General features: G+C 46.1%; 2 protein-coding genes across 2 annotated transcripts in view; one reads left to right on the top strand and one right to left on the bottom strand.

Annotated features, from left to right (window-relative positions):
* The first annotated feature begins 390 nt into the window (after positions 1-390).
* Positions 391-2,184, top strand: LOC135377149 (uncharacterized). The gene is made up of 2 exons (XM_064609446.1): positions 391-936; positions 1,385-2,184. Exons 1-2 carry the CDS (start codon positions 445-447, stop codon positions 2,141-2,143), a joined length of 1,251 nt encoding a protein of 416 aa, XP_064465516.1. The 5' UTR covers positions 391-444; the 3' UTR covers positions 2,144-2,184.
* A 3,832-nt stretch (positions 2,185-6,016) lies between these two features.
* The window catches only part of LOC135379080 (uncharacterized), a 28,841-nt gene continuing 20,491 nt past the window's right edge, over positions 6,017-14,366 (bottom strand). The window contains exons 7-8 of the mRNA XM_064612328.1: positions 8,957-9,021; positions 6,017-6,109 (exon numbers count right to left, since the gene is read on the bottom strand). Of these exons, the coding sequence (XP_064468398.1) occupies positions 8,995-9,021 (27 nt within the window). The 3' untranslated portion in view covers positions 6,017-6,109; positions 8,957-8,994. The remainder of the gene's footprint in view (positions 6,110-8,956; positions 9,022-14,366) is intronic.

Raw genomic sequence — 14,366 nt, 5'->3', positions numbered from 1 at the left:
TTGCAGTAGTTAAAAAAGTAGTTTTAACTACTCCCCCGAAAAGTAGTTGAACTACTAGTTAAACTACTCAATCACAAACTAGTTAGCAGTTATACTTAAACTACTGTAGACATAGTTAGTGGCCATCAGTGGTATTTATTTCATTAAAATCGAATTAAAGGAGCGAAGCAAGCGGACATCTTGACCTTTTCGAGTAAAAAACTGGGCTCGGACACGAGTGAGCCCGCCTCGATTTTTCCTCGCGAACATCCTTACCAGCGTCAGTCCACAGCCTCCTATATACTGATCAGTATATAGGAGGCTATGGTCAGTCCTTCTTCTGCTACTTCTTCGTCCTTCAATTAATGGTTCTACAGCAATGTGCCACACAAGAAGAGGAAGAAGGTCGAAAGCTCGACCATCGTATCCTGTGCTCGTGTTCCCGTGTGCGTTCTAACATATGCAATGCTTGTCCCTCTGCTCGCGTTTGCTATCCTTAGCTCGGACCTTTACCACGTCAGCTCTGCGGCGTTGACCGAGCTACTACCAGACCTTCTAATCCACACGTCGAACCATAGCCCCGCCGTTAATGGGTCTAGCATGGACGAATATGAAGGACCACCGTTAAATACTGTAAATGACATCAAGCCAGGACGTCTCTACACGCGCCTTCTCCTGCAAGACCCTGAAGACGTCCCAAGGGCCATCGTGAACGTGAACGACGAAAATCTAGCCAAACGTGACTTCATCGTGAAGCACTCGCCCCTAGCGCATCGTCGGCAATACGTCTTCGTTGTCTCCGATCAGGGCGACGTCAAGTCCACTGACCAGACTGTTGCATTCCGCAGAAGGTTTGGCTTTCAAGAACCTCTCGTGACAAGAGGATTCTCTGCAGACTCCCTCACGGCTGTACGCAGAAGGGTGAAACGGCACAAACGAAGCTTTGCAGGCGATGACGTAAGTAAATGATGTCACAACCTCAGGCCAGCTTCATGCAGTTAAAAGTTTCTTATTGGCCTGTGATGAAAAATTAGTACTACGCCATAGACAGCGGAGCACCGGATCTCTAGGCCCTAGCCCAATCTTTTGATGTACCCGCCTGGTCCAATGGCTTCATAGCTTGCTCCGCCTGACTCAAGCCCAAAGAGAATGTACTGTTCCTGGCCCTGTGGTCCCATGTGCCCTCTGCTGGGCTAAGGGCACTGTTTCAACATACGTCTTCAAAGTCTGAAGGAAACACCAATTTTCCTAAGCACAGGCGGTGGTAGGATTCGAACCAACCATCTGTCAGTACTTGATATGACCTTGATATTAACGTCAACGATCTTAAATTATTATTAACCTTCGACGCAACTTTTTGGGTTCCATATCGGGCCGTTCCTAACCCCTTAACTCTCTGCTGCAGAACAAGTTCCAAGCACATGCCCTACTCTCGGATAGCCACCGACCCAAAGATATCTTCGACGCTTACAGAGGAAACCTAACCAGGGACGGCGTCATACCTCACTTCTTGGCGGACGTACCGAAGCAACTAATCAACGTCGACTACGGCTACGGCCGCAAAATCCGAATGGGCAACTTTTTTGTAGCTCAGCAGCTCTGGCTCGAACCCTTACACGTTTCCTTCGACATGAAAGAAGGGAACCTGTACACACTCTTTCTTACGGACATCACCTTCATGTTCTGGCAGTACTGGCTGGTGGTCAACATCGTCACCAAGGACGTGTACTGTGGCGATGAGCTCATCCTCTACAGCGGTCCCTTCCCAACATATGGACGTCCAGAAACTCTGGTCTTCCTCCTCTACTCTCAGGGGAGTCGAGTAATTGACATTGCAAAGTTCAAGGGGGACACGGGCTACGACCTGGCCACAAAGGACCCCAGGGTGTTTGCGCACGAGTGTAATCTGGGCGATCCGATCGCGATCAATTATTTCTTGACGGACGCAGAGAGAGATGACGTCCGAGCAGCGTTGATAAACGACCGCGAAGCTAAGAAGAGGAAGAAAAGGCGAGAAGAAATTTTGAGACGTAGGAAGACCAAGGAGCCACTGCTGAAGGTTACAAAAGAGGCAGAAGCCGAGATTAAACAGCCAGAAGAAGCTAATAACTGCCATATTCCGCGATTGTGGTGGCCACTGTTGCTGTTGTGTTTTATACGTTGAATACTGTGTGCTCCTGTACGCGTAGTAAAGTAGTATTCAAATTGAAATTGTTTATTCCTTGTAGCGCAAGAAAATTGTGCGTTCAAAAATATACTGGACGCGAGGACCCAAGGGGAATTCCATGTCGAAGGGTCCTGCTTAGAACGTACAAAGAGTGTTGGTGGTTAACGACATAATATAATAACCAGAATTATCTACCACGTTGCACTCTCATTGGTCGCTTGCTCAGTGTTGTGTGAATTATCTCAAACTATGGACTCTGCGTGGAGCTGTTGGAGCCTGGCGTCGTTATACGCGTTTCAGATTTCCAGGCGATTGCGAGCTTATGTGGAAAGGCACCAGCACGTACCTGAATCTTTTGCTAATCTTTATTCATTAAAAGGTCACCATCCATATGCTTCGTCGCAGGCTTTGTCGCACCAAGGAAAACGATGTGACCTCCGTTGATTTCCAGACTGCAACGTGATTATGAGGAAAGGCATCTGGATCTTGTTTGCGTCTTACTGGCTACAGGGTCACCATTCCAATTCTTTGTCATAGGGATCAAGGGAAACAATTCAGACTCCGTTAGGTACCAGCTGTGCTTATGGTTAGTCATACGCAGGCAACTGTTTTGTTGCAGTGAAGAAAAAAAAAACATGGCAGGTTGGATGGCTTGTGGGATCAGATGAGTCTTGGACAACGGAATGCAGATAACGGGTGAGCGTGGAACTCTTTGGATCACTGAGAGGAGACCGGCGAGATCGCTGAGGTCACGTGTTTCTCGTCCACTTCATCGTTCGTTCAGCGAGACTGAAGACACAGGCAGTTCGTTCACTCCTTACTTGAGCTTGATGTCATGTACGCACACATATGTCCACAGTAATGGCAAAAGGGCAAGGGTGCAGGCCAGCTGGTACATGGTGAAAAAATTTGGAACCCGAGAAAGGGACAGAGGAGGGACGACACGACACGTTCTCAAAGTGAGAACGTGTGAACGTGTGAACGACGTGTGAACGTGTGAACGACACGACACGTTCTCAAAGTGAGAACGTGTCGTGTCGTCCCTCCTCTGTCCCTGTCTCGGGTTCCAAATTTTTTCACATATGTCCACATTGTTTCATTGCTTGCTACGAAACTGTGCTTTGAAAATAAGTGCTTCAGAACATTCGGTTGCTTCGCCTTTGTGTGGGCAGAAGCAGTCCTCATTTTTCGTTGGAAACTCGCAGGTCCATGTGATTTCTCATATGTAATATGACATACGGAGATAAATCAATCGCACAAGTGAGGGCGGAATTCTACCTCGCTGAATGGTGTTTTTTTTTTCTTACCACACTTAAATTTCAAATCTTGTTGTTTGTTGCAGGGTTGAAGAGACCGACACGGGAATCGAGCGTAATGTTTTATCGTTAACATATTTTCTGAGCTGCATTATGTAATATGTCGTGCGTCTCCGATCACTACAGGTAAATGTTTGCCATGCTTTCATTGAACTTTGCAGGTCCCGTGCATCGTGCGACAGGGCAACTTTCAAGCGCGGTGAATCACAGCACGTAGGTTTGGAGCTTGAACTGCTTGGCTGAGAGTTCTGATCTGAATATTTCGTCAGCATGCGTCCCCGGCAGTCCGTGTGTCTGCTTGGCCTTTCGTGTGCATGAAGCAGCAACTAATCACAGTTCACCGCACTCTGCCGAACTCTTATGTGTGTCAATGGAGTTTGCGTTCCGTGCAAGACTGTATCGACACCAAACTTCAAGCTTGTAGTTTCTAGTTGCATCAGCGTGGTTTCGGTTAGTCCGCGGAGCAGCTTGAAGATGACAGTTAACTGTATGTAGCCTGCAACGAATTGATTTCGTCCTCGTAAGGGCTTGCTAGGTTCGTTATTCGTTACGATTTCTTTATCCCAGCGACTCAGCAGTTCGTATCGCTGCTTCAACACGTTCAGAGGCGGTAACTTGCCCATCTCTGCCGCTGAGAAGCAAAGAGATATCGGCGTCGTGGACGAACGCACAGATAGGATATGATCCACATCATTCACGGTGTGACACCGACGGCAGGGCTCAATTCTACACGCCCCCAGAAGGGCCGCACACACGCAACAACAACGCACAGAGCGCGTCTCGCTTCTTCCGCTGGCCATCGTCGTCCTCCCCATTCGCTCGTGTCGTCGTTCTGTCATGACACGTGACTTCGCAGGATGTGACAATGAAAAAAATGGCTAGGAAGCAAGCCAGCTGGTAGACGAAAGTTCGGTCCCAGAAGCAGTGCCTATAAGGTATCCGCCGATGAAACAAGGAACCTAAACTGCTCACTCACGACAGTTCTGTGTGACGTCAGAAGCTTCTTCCTCTGCCAAGGTAGGTCCTGGGGTTCAAGGTTTCGTGTTCCTGTCTGTCACTTCGTGGTTCCCTAGTCTCGGGGCTTTACATCATGCTTCGCAGGATGGCTTTCCAAACTCGTTGACTCACACTGTCCGTGTCAAAGGATGGCTGCGCGGGGGCGGCCAGGCTAGTACAGGAGCAGGAGTGCATTGCAGGCGCCGCCAATCCGTTCTGTAGAGTCTTCCTATGGGCCTGTTGCTCTGGGCCAGGTGGCGCGAGTGAGCAGCAACATCAGCGCCCCAAATCATGCAACACTCCCCAGTTTAGCAGACGACGCGGCACTTTCAAGTACACGGTTTCGAGTTGTTCGCGCTTTTCAAGAAGCACCGCTTTTTCTGTTGATTTCCTACAGGTTTTGTAGCTTCCTTGGCACCATACCGTTTGACACACCATACAAAACCCGCTGATGGAACTCCTTGCTGTTGGGATCCGCGGCCGTTTGGGCCCGAAATGGCGCTGTGCAAACTTCAGTGCAACAGCCCTATAAATCGATGGCTAGGAGACCTTCGATGACAGCTGCAGGCAGAGCTCTGGTTGAAGACGACAGTTATAGGTGGCAGCTTGGTGACAGTTGCATACGATCCCCTGGTGGCTCTTGGCGGCAGCTACGAACGGCCGCTACGTGACTCTTATTGACTGTTTCAGACGACCGCTAGGTGACTCTTAGTGACAGTTGGAGACGACCGCTACGTGGCTCTTATTGACAGTTGCAGACGACTGCTGGGTGACTCTTAGTGATTGCTGCAGACGGTCGTTTTGGTTACTCTTGGTGGCAGGAACAGTCAACCGCTAGGTGCTGCAGGAGTGCGGTGCGCTAAAACATTTTTTTTTTATGAAAGATGGAAGTCACTGAAAAAGTTCGCCAGCTGTAGGATTCGAAGCCACATCTTCTGGATTACCGGTCCAGGGCTCTACCATTTAAGCTAAGCTAACACGCCTTCTAACGCTACTTCCAGGGTGCGTCATCTGAAGGGACAAACCAGTAAAGGACAAACCGTATGAATGTGTGTGTGAGTGTGCAAAAACGTAAGAGTGAAAGGAGGATGAGTGAGGGAGAGTGGCTGGTTTGTCCAGCTGGTCAGGCGTGTTAGCTTAGCTCAATTGGTAGAGCCCTGGACCGGCAATCCAGAAGATGTGGGTTCGAGTCCTACAGCTGGCTAACCTTTTCAGTGACTTCCATCTTTCATCGTTAATTTCTTAGGGAACTTGAGACCTTGTATGTGATTGTCCCATTTTGTATGTGATTGTCCCGTTTTGTGACACCAAACTGCAAAGACTTCAGACGAGCTGCTTAGCACTGCTAAAGTGGCCCTAAAGCTACATAAAATAGTCTCCCTTCTCGAATGATGGCTGGCGTTACCTTCACCACAACTCAGACAGAACTGGCTTCCTCCTGAAGACAGCCCGCAGTGCATACAGACCCTCCTTTTTTTCTTCTCTCCACCGTTTGTCACAGCCCAACTCCCTCGTGCAAATAAAACGGGTTTAATGAAAATAAAGTGACAACACGCGCTGCAGAGCGAATGTGGGTTTATTTCAAACACATTTTTGACACCATGGGGTGTCGTGCGTCGGTGCGGAGAAAGTTGCCTTCCAGTCTTCGCTACTGCAAGAAAAAAGAAAGAATAAACAGCGTTACGAAATCAGCTGCTGTGTGTGTGTAGTGTTCTACGTATCGAGTATTTACATAGACACGGCCCGTGTGGTCTTTTAAGACCTATGGAAAAGAATAGGAGGAGGCACCCCAAAGCGCAGGACAAGTGACGAACGAATAAGGGCTCAATTTCATCCCGTTGGAAGCTTCGAACAGGACACGTGACTTGAGAAGACCAATGAGAGCACTGCACATGCACCAGTTTGGGATAACATTTTGATGCGGTACAGCACGGCGTCTGTCCAGGAATTGAGAAACTCTGCTTCAAACGGCTGCGCGGACGCTAGAAACACAAAACTATCGTTGGCAACATATTCCTTTCCCGTGGCTTCCAATTTTCAATGGAACAGGACAACCACTCTCGTTCCTCCATACGCCGATTTGCATGAACTGAAAAGACACTGCATAATTTTAGTGAAAAGGAAACTTAATAAAGACATAAAGAAAACTTCACATAAGAAAACTTAAATAAAGACAACTTAACACAATAAAGAAACGGAAAAGTCCTGGACTCTCGATGTTAGAACACCTTTAAAGTTAATGACTATTTTCCCCTGTAATAACAATCGAATATTAGTCAAGCCATGCGAAGGCGTGCCCTCACGGGGGGTGGGGGGTGGGGGCAAGGGGGTACGTTGCCGTACGCACTGGCTTCAGCAAGTTAACATTGCCGTTGCAACACAACTTATGAATTATTTTAGCTCTCTACGTTCCAGAAACGTAGCTTTTGTGAGCCCAGACAATGTAGCTGCGGGCGCCACTTGACTCGCAGAAGCCCTGCCCTCCCACTCCCCCCCCCCGCCCTCTCCCCACTGCTTCTAAAAAATCATTAAGAAAGGAAATTGCTATACCTAAACAGGTAGCAAAACTCCCGCGGGCCCCCCGTCTTCATCGTGATGCCCTGATAGAGACCATCGGCGCCGTCTATCCAAACTATGCACGAATGCCGTAACACCTGACGTCAGCGGTATGAATAATAGGCAGTGCATGACGCTTTTACATCGGCGTACCGCGTTGCCGCTTGTATTCCGAACAGCTGTAGCGAAAATTTCCAAAGCCTTCGGCTCACCAACATAACCAAACTTGAGGGAACCATACTGAGGGAGATATAACCGATATAAACAGCCCACAGATGCGCAAGCGAGCAGAATGCGAAAACTTGCTCGTGGAGGCTGATGATTTCGTATGCAGGGTGTCCCAGAACACGTGTCATTCAATTACAATAATGATAATTAGAAAACCTACACCACATAGATCGTGCGATCAACGTCACGTGTTCTTACTAGGCTTTTGCCAACTCCTCATAAGAATGTCGTGTAACATAAGTTTCGTGAACCCCAGTCGGAAATTTGCGAGGCACAGGTTACGATTTTAACCCTACCAACGTAAACAGCGTGTCTAATTTAAACAAATTAATGATAATGGACAGGAATATTTAGGAACTATCCCATTGGCACTATCCCTGAACATCAACGCGCTACCCAGGTGCCAGAGGATAGCGCGCGACGAATTTTTCACCGCAGTCGTTGTCAGTACGAGGAACGGAGGTTGGAAACCTAGCCCACACTGGCATCACAGACAGCGATTACACAAGCATGGCTTACGGTGTCCAGGTTTCGCTGGGATCATGCTTCCCCTCCCTCAGTTTCAGGAACTGTGACTTTTTCTACCGTCAATCTGTGGGCTGGGCTTGTAGCCTCCTTTCGTCGGTCTGGCAGCGATTGCGTTCAAAAAGTCGTCGCACGTTACGATCCGGGGCTCCGAAAAGCATGAAAGCGTGATGTCCGATTATTTTTTTCCGATGACACGATGAGCTCGTCAACATCACTGCCATATTGGCAGTGATGTTGACTATCATGAATGAATCAGTTGATTAGTTGAGTATCATGAATTTGAGTAAATTCGACATGCTGCTCACATTGGTGCGGTAAAAAGTGAGCTCTACTAGGCAAATTTCCGAGCTCAGCTCGTAAAATGTCTACATAATTAACCTTGCGATACTCTCAGACCGACGAATGGAGGTTCCAAACCCAGCCCACATAGTGATAGTAGAAAAAGTGACAGTTTCTGAAATTGGGAGAGGGAAAGTGCCATCCCAGAGAAAGTCGGGCGCGATAAGCCATACCTGTGTTATCTCTTTCTGCGTTGCAGGTATGGTCTGGGTTTCCCACCACCTTTCGTCGGGCTGACAAGGATTGCGCTGGAAACTTCGTCGCGCGCTAGCTCCGTAGAGCATGATGTTCGGTTATTTTTTTCTGATGGGATAGCCCCTGAATGTTCCTGTCAATTATCATTAATTTGGGTAAGTTAGAGACGTTCTTCACATTGGTGGGGTAAAAAAAAAGTGACCTTTACTTGGCAAGAGTCTGACTTCAGTTCGCAAAAATTTACATAATGAAATTTACCTTACACGACATTCACCTCAGGAAGTGGCAAAAACCTATTAAGAGCAAATGTCGTTGTCCGCATTATTCCAGGTGACGTAACTATTTTATTTTAATTCAATTACACGTTTTCTGGGGCACCTTAGTGAGGCAACAGGAAGCTTTCCTGCATTGAAAGAGTCATGACTAAGTTACTAATGCACACAAAATCCATACGCATGTCCCAAATATATAAAATTTTTGTGTGTTTACAATCGTACCCCTACAAGCAACATCAAGGACCGCTCGCGCCTTTTGATGATAGCCGTGCCGATGGGTTCGAATTGGTACGTCCCGCTGGCTTTTGCTACCAGTTTAGATTTACCTTGCCTGCCCCCTAATAAAAAAAGGTAGTGTGATAGTGGCGATAACTCACATTACTGTAGGCAATGGTAGGTGCGGTCTCCTCCTGGCTCACGGTGCTCCGATGATTCCGGTCACCTATTGAAAATATTTCGTTTCATGAATACCGACGCAACTCTTGTCCCTTTGTGAAACGAGAACTTCGCCATTTTCCTGCCTCTCACTCTACCAGAACGATTTCCCAGTCTGGGGGAGGCTTATGGTAGCACAGAAGTAATTTTTAACGCCCTGTTTTCTTCGTATAAAGCTGCTAAGTAGGCCAGTAAGCTCCGCCATGCGAAGTAATTCACACCACAGAGTCATAATTATCGCAGAAATTGAATTTAAAGCACGCCGCAGAAAAGCCGCCTGGCGGAACGGCGGTGGAGAGTAGTACAAGCCTGCCTGGAACTTGGCGCTGACGCTACAAGGATCACGCTCGCTGATTGGTCCAGAAAAATGTTGTCTGCTGCTCAGCTGTCGTCTGCTACAAGGCTGTTCGGGGTTCTGCACAAAGCATTGCTCCTGGCTCTGTTATGGTTGCTGCTCCTTCTATCCACAATTCTCCCGGAGAACTGGCAAAACTGGTCTACGGCGGCAAAGGCAAAAAGGCGCTGACCCTCACTGACCAGCGAACCTCATCCGTTACATAGCATCATACATTCTCGTTCTCGTTATACCCAGATTGACGAGTTAATGGTGAACGCACGGAGGCATGTTTATGTTAGTTTTTTTTTTCTTTCGGAGGGAACCAATTGCGCACATCAAAACCTTTCGCGCTATTCGGTAAAGGACACACATACACACATTCATCAGACGTCTTATTGGGATTTTTTAATGGCCCTCTGTACTCAAGACTACGATATCCAGAGCAGTTCGCTAGCAAAATGAAGTTGACATTTTCTCGATTCGGTCTATACCCGAACGGGATCCCGTCAGATCACGACTCGCACTTCTCGCCCAGTTCCGAAGCTTCGCAAAGGATTGTGGGATTCGACTCGGTACGCCAAGTCCTCGCGACGAATCTACGCTGATGCCGCTATATACACAAGGTGTGGTCCTTCGGAGAGCCGACATCCATAGGTCCGATACTTGGTGGATGCCCAAGAGGAAGCGAAGCGCCGAACCAGCGGTTATCTCAAAGAAAGAGCCTACGCGGAATGTGGTCAGCTGTAGGTCGCCGAGTTGGGAGTTCCAGGCACTGCACTCGGGCAAACGTGATGAGGTCGCTGGTTGACAGAGCCGATGCGAAACGGACTTAACGAACACTAATTGAACCTCAGTATGCAATAAGGGGATAAGTCGGATTATCCCCTTTCTAGTATTTTTGTTGCAATGACATCTGGATACCAGTATGTACCTGCCAAAGAAAGTTTAGGGCCGTATTGCAATTTATTGACTCACTATACACTCTAAGAAAAAAAAAAAAAGAGTAAAACGGGGAGTAATTGCAGATTCTACTCCCCTAGTCTGGGATTACTCCCCATTTTAGTCCCCTACCCCGACATTTAGTCCCGACATTTACTCCCCAGGACTGCAAATCGTCACTAAACTTCGCGCATGGTCTCCTGAATGCAACAGTCTACGTAAATATGTGCCCTTGGTCATTTTGTGCGGCATCAGGCTGTATGACTCAGACCATGTAGCATTATCCCAACCACACAGAGTAAGAAACAGTTAGCGCATCTTTCTCCGCAAATTGTGCCCTATGAATGGCGCAAGTTTTTATATCACGCGATATATTACGGTTGACGGTTTGCTTCAAAGTATTTTCACGCATGAACACGAATTATGTACTTGGGACTCTTACAACTGCGCGGGAAACGCAGTTTACACTCTGTGACACTCATTTACTCCCGTGCATTTACTCCCAAAAGGGACTATTTTTGGTGGCGAGGCATTTAGTCCCCAAAAGGAATACAAGCACTCCTTTTTTTCTTAGAGTGTAGGAGGATAAGAAACAGGAAATGTATGTGTGTCAATGCGATGGACACACAGATCCGGTCCTGTTTCGACACATGCATACAAATGATGTAAGTTAAATTTTGCTACGATGCCGAAATCAACTTCGACTTCCGCTCGAAAAACGCGTTCTTCCTACCTCATGTGACCGTGTCAGCACTGCTACTGAGCGTTGTAATCGGAAAAATGTGTGCACTATGCTAATAAATCATATTTTGCTGGTCATACGGAACATTATCTTCAATACTGTGCTTGTTCAGCACCACGATAATTACGATCTAGGCTGCTCCACTGCACAAAAGTAACTTCGGCCATCCTGCCATCACCATGAAAGTCCGACTCGTGAAAACAGTTTTTTTTTTGTTTTTTTCCTGCACGAAAACTCTGTCCGTGTGGTGTTTATAGCAAAAGGGGATATGTCATGCTGCTGTGTTTTGTTCAATTTCTGCTAAGTCACACACCCAGAAGCGGTGCTAACAGGACATGCATGTAGCGTAGACACATGCATATATGTTACATATATTGGATTTGGGTTACTTGAGGAAACTCATCTGCAATCACTTTACCAAGTATTCACTTGAAGTTTTCTCGGTTCGGGATTTTTCGACTCATCCCCTTATTGCATACAGAGGCTCAATTGTCAACAGTCTCAATTGTCAACAGTCTCGAATGGGAAAGGTGCGATAGAAGGATGACAAAAATGGTTTGGGGACGGGGAATTTGAGGCGTGAGGAATTCACGTGGATTAATCTTGTGTTCTTTGGACTGGTCAGTTGTGTATGTTGATTCTGCTCCCGTGACTACATTGGTGGGCCACACCAGATTGATTGTATAGATATCTCAAGCCGCATCTTCCATCTGCACCTGCAACGGTTTAACACTCTCAGCACGAAGCTATTTTCTAAGGACGTCGCAAGGATCAACCTTTTCTTGGGGTTCATCAACCACGGATGGAGTCTACTGCTTCTTGAAGGTAAGTGCCTCTTGAAGGTAAGCTGCTCCATCTGCTCCACCCAGATTTGTGCGTATTTGGAGTATTGTATTGTATACTGTATTTTAAATACAATTTGGGGTATTTTGGTACTCTACTCAATACTTTTTTCTTTTGTGTATTTATACGCTATTTAAAATACATTTTCTGGTATTTTCTACTCAATACTCTAATTACATATTTTGTATCTCCCTCTCAAACTTTCTGTGTCTCGTCTTTCCATTATCTCGTTTGTTCAGTGGAAATTTCCTGAGTCCCTCGGGCTTGACACGGATAGTGACTTTAGACCCGGACATTGGCCCTTCTTGGAAGTCTCCATTTAGAGATCTTGCTCCGTGTGTACTAATCCTTGGCGTGCCAGGGTTCTGTTACGTGTGCCTTGACGCGGAGACGCTCACTGTTAGAAAAATTTATACCTTTTAGGGTATAAATCGCCCGTGCAATAACTCGTACCTTTTAGGATATAAATTTATACCCTCCGGAAAGGTATATATAGTTTATACCCTAGTGCAAGTATAGAATTTATACCTTTTCTTCACATAAACTGTACCTCTGCAGAGGTATATTCTAATCCAGTTTGCGACAAAATTTTAGGAGAGGGAGTTGAAATAACATTTGATGAGAAGAAAAACGTTTTTTCTTTTTTACCACACTCACATATGCAAACCATTTAAGAGTAACGCTCGAGTACACCACACGAATTCCTCGTATAAAGACAAATATAAAATAAAATAATATATAAAAAGAAAAGGTTCAAAGAGGAATACCCGTTCCGCGAGTTTGGCAGTTTGGGTCGATCAAATCCAGATATCGACATCTAAAGGACAACAAATACTGATATACGGCTTGGCGACTTCGCAAACTGTGGAGCACCCTTTGCCTGGCGGACAACCATACGCGTGAGAACGGCAAGATCTAATTATTTCAGGTACACATATAACGCAGTCATAAGCTCAACCTATAGATTGTAAATGCAACTCTAACGAAGTCTGTGTTTCTTAAACAAATTAGTGCTTATCTTAAATGACACCGCTTCAACAAAAGAAAATTATGTGATTCAACACGTGGTGCAAGCAAAGGTATAAAAACGATGAAGGTATAAACAGCCTGCAGTTTTACCTTAGGAGGTATAGCCTCGGTTGTATGTTATGCGCGAGGTATAAACACGTGATAATGAGGTATAAATATGTTACGTTATCCCTGCTTCATACCTCTTTTATACCCTTGTGCATGCTTGGAGGTATAAATCGGAACTTTGTACGTTTTCTATACCCTCCAAAGGTATATATCTGCAACAGAAGGTATAAAAAAGGTACAATAGCCCATTATTATACCTTCTTTATACCTTTTTTTCTAACAGTGCTGAATTCTGACCTCGCCGAGAAGGGACCTGCTAGAAGTTTGCTTTGTTCTGGTTCACACATGTAATTAGTGGAGTTGTTGGTATCTCTTTGTCATCTTTTTGGGACTTGCGTTTAGATGACTCCTATCACACAGCGGCGGCTAGCGTAGTGCGCGGGGTTCAGGTGATTCACGTAGCGGCGACTTGCCGCATTGACCAATGACGGGCGACTTTTTGCGTTCAAGGATAAATACTATCTTAATTGTGTTTGAAATGCTTTTCGAAGTATTTTGTACTCTATCTTAATTACTTAAATGTTCGTGTATTTATACTGTTATCTTAATTACATTATAACGTTACGTTATTTATTATCTTAGCTTAAATACATTTTTGAGTATCTTGTAGATGTCTGGCTCCACCTTAATGATTTCGGTACTTGTACTATGGCAGAAGCCCACATTGCTACCCGAAGGATCCAGCGAAAATTCATAGTGAACCTGAAGCTGTCACTTCCGCTGTCATCGGTTTTCTCCAAGCCTGAAGACTCGTGAACTGCATGTGACGGTGTTCTAGTGTCTCTCTTATTCCTTCTTTCTTTCTTTTTCCATGTTCTCATTTTCCGTTTCCCCCCTTTTTGCTATTTTAGAATAGCGAGCCGGGTCTTTGCCTGGCTAACTTTTTCCTTTCCTTCGTTTATTTAATAAATATATCCACCCCTGATAGTGAAAAGAGCCCTCTGGTGAGGCGGCTTCTATGAATGTCCGATGGGTTTCCACAAAGCTGGCAATAAAAATATAAGTCCCGGGGATCGAAGTGCTTACCAGGAGAAGAACTGGCTACATACCTCTGCGAGATACAACGCACTTTTACGAAAGACCGCAAGAAGAGGAAGTGGTAAGACACGTTTTCTTTCTCTGTCTTCGCCGTTCTCTCCTCTGATCTATTGAAAATATCGGGCGAACGCCTTGTTTTGACGCGTATATGCGGCTATTGTAATTGATAAATAGACGCACTATATGACCGCAGCAAACAGTCAGCTTTTTAGTCGAGCCAATGTGGAGATTGAAGGACTCGGAATGCAATCCTTTAATTGCGCGGCAGCGGAAGCTTAAGTCGACCCATTTCAGCAAGAACGATTCACTGAAACAG

Source organism: Ornithodoros turicata, chromosome 1 (assembly GCF_037126465.1).
Source record: "Ornithodoros turicata isolate Travis chromosome 1, ASM3712646v1, whole genome shotgun sequence".
Lineage (NCBI taxonomy): Eukaryota > Metazoa > Arthropoda > Arachnida > Ixodida > Argasidae > Ornithodoros > Ornithodoros turicata.
This window is presented reverse-complemented; position numbering and strand designations above follow the sequence as displayed.

Excerpts from the sequence above, each read along its gene's own strand:
- LOC135377149 (XM_064609446.1), top strand. The coding sequence starts at position 445 with ATGCTTGTCCCTCTGCTCGCGTTTGCTATCCTTAGCTCGGACCTTTAC. Across the intron at positions 937-1,384 it reads GAAGCTTTGCAGGCGATGAC|AACAAGTTCCAAGCACATGC; the intron begins GTAAGTAAATGA and ends TCTCTGCTGCAG.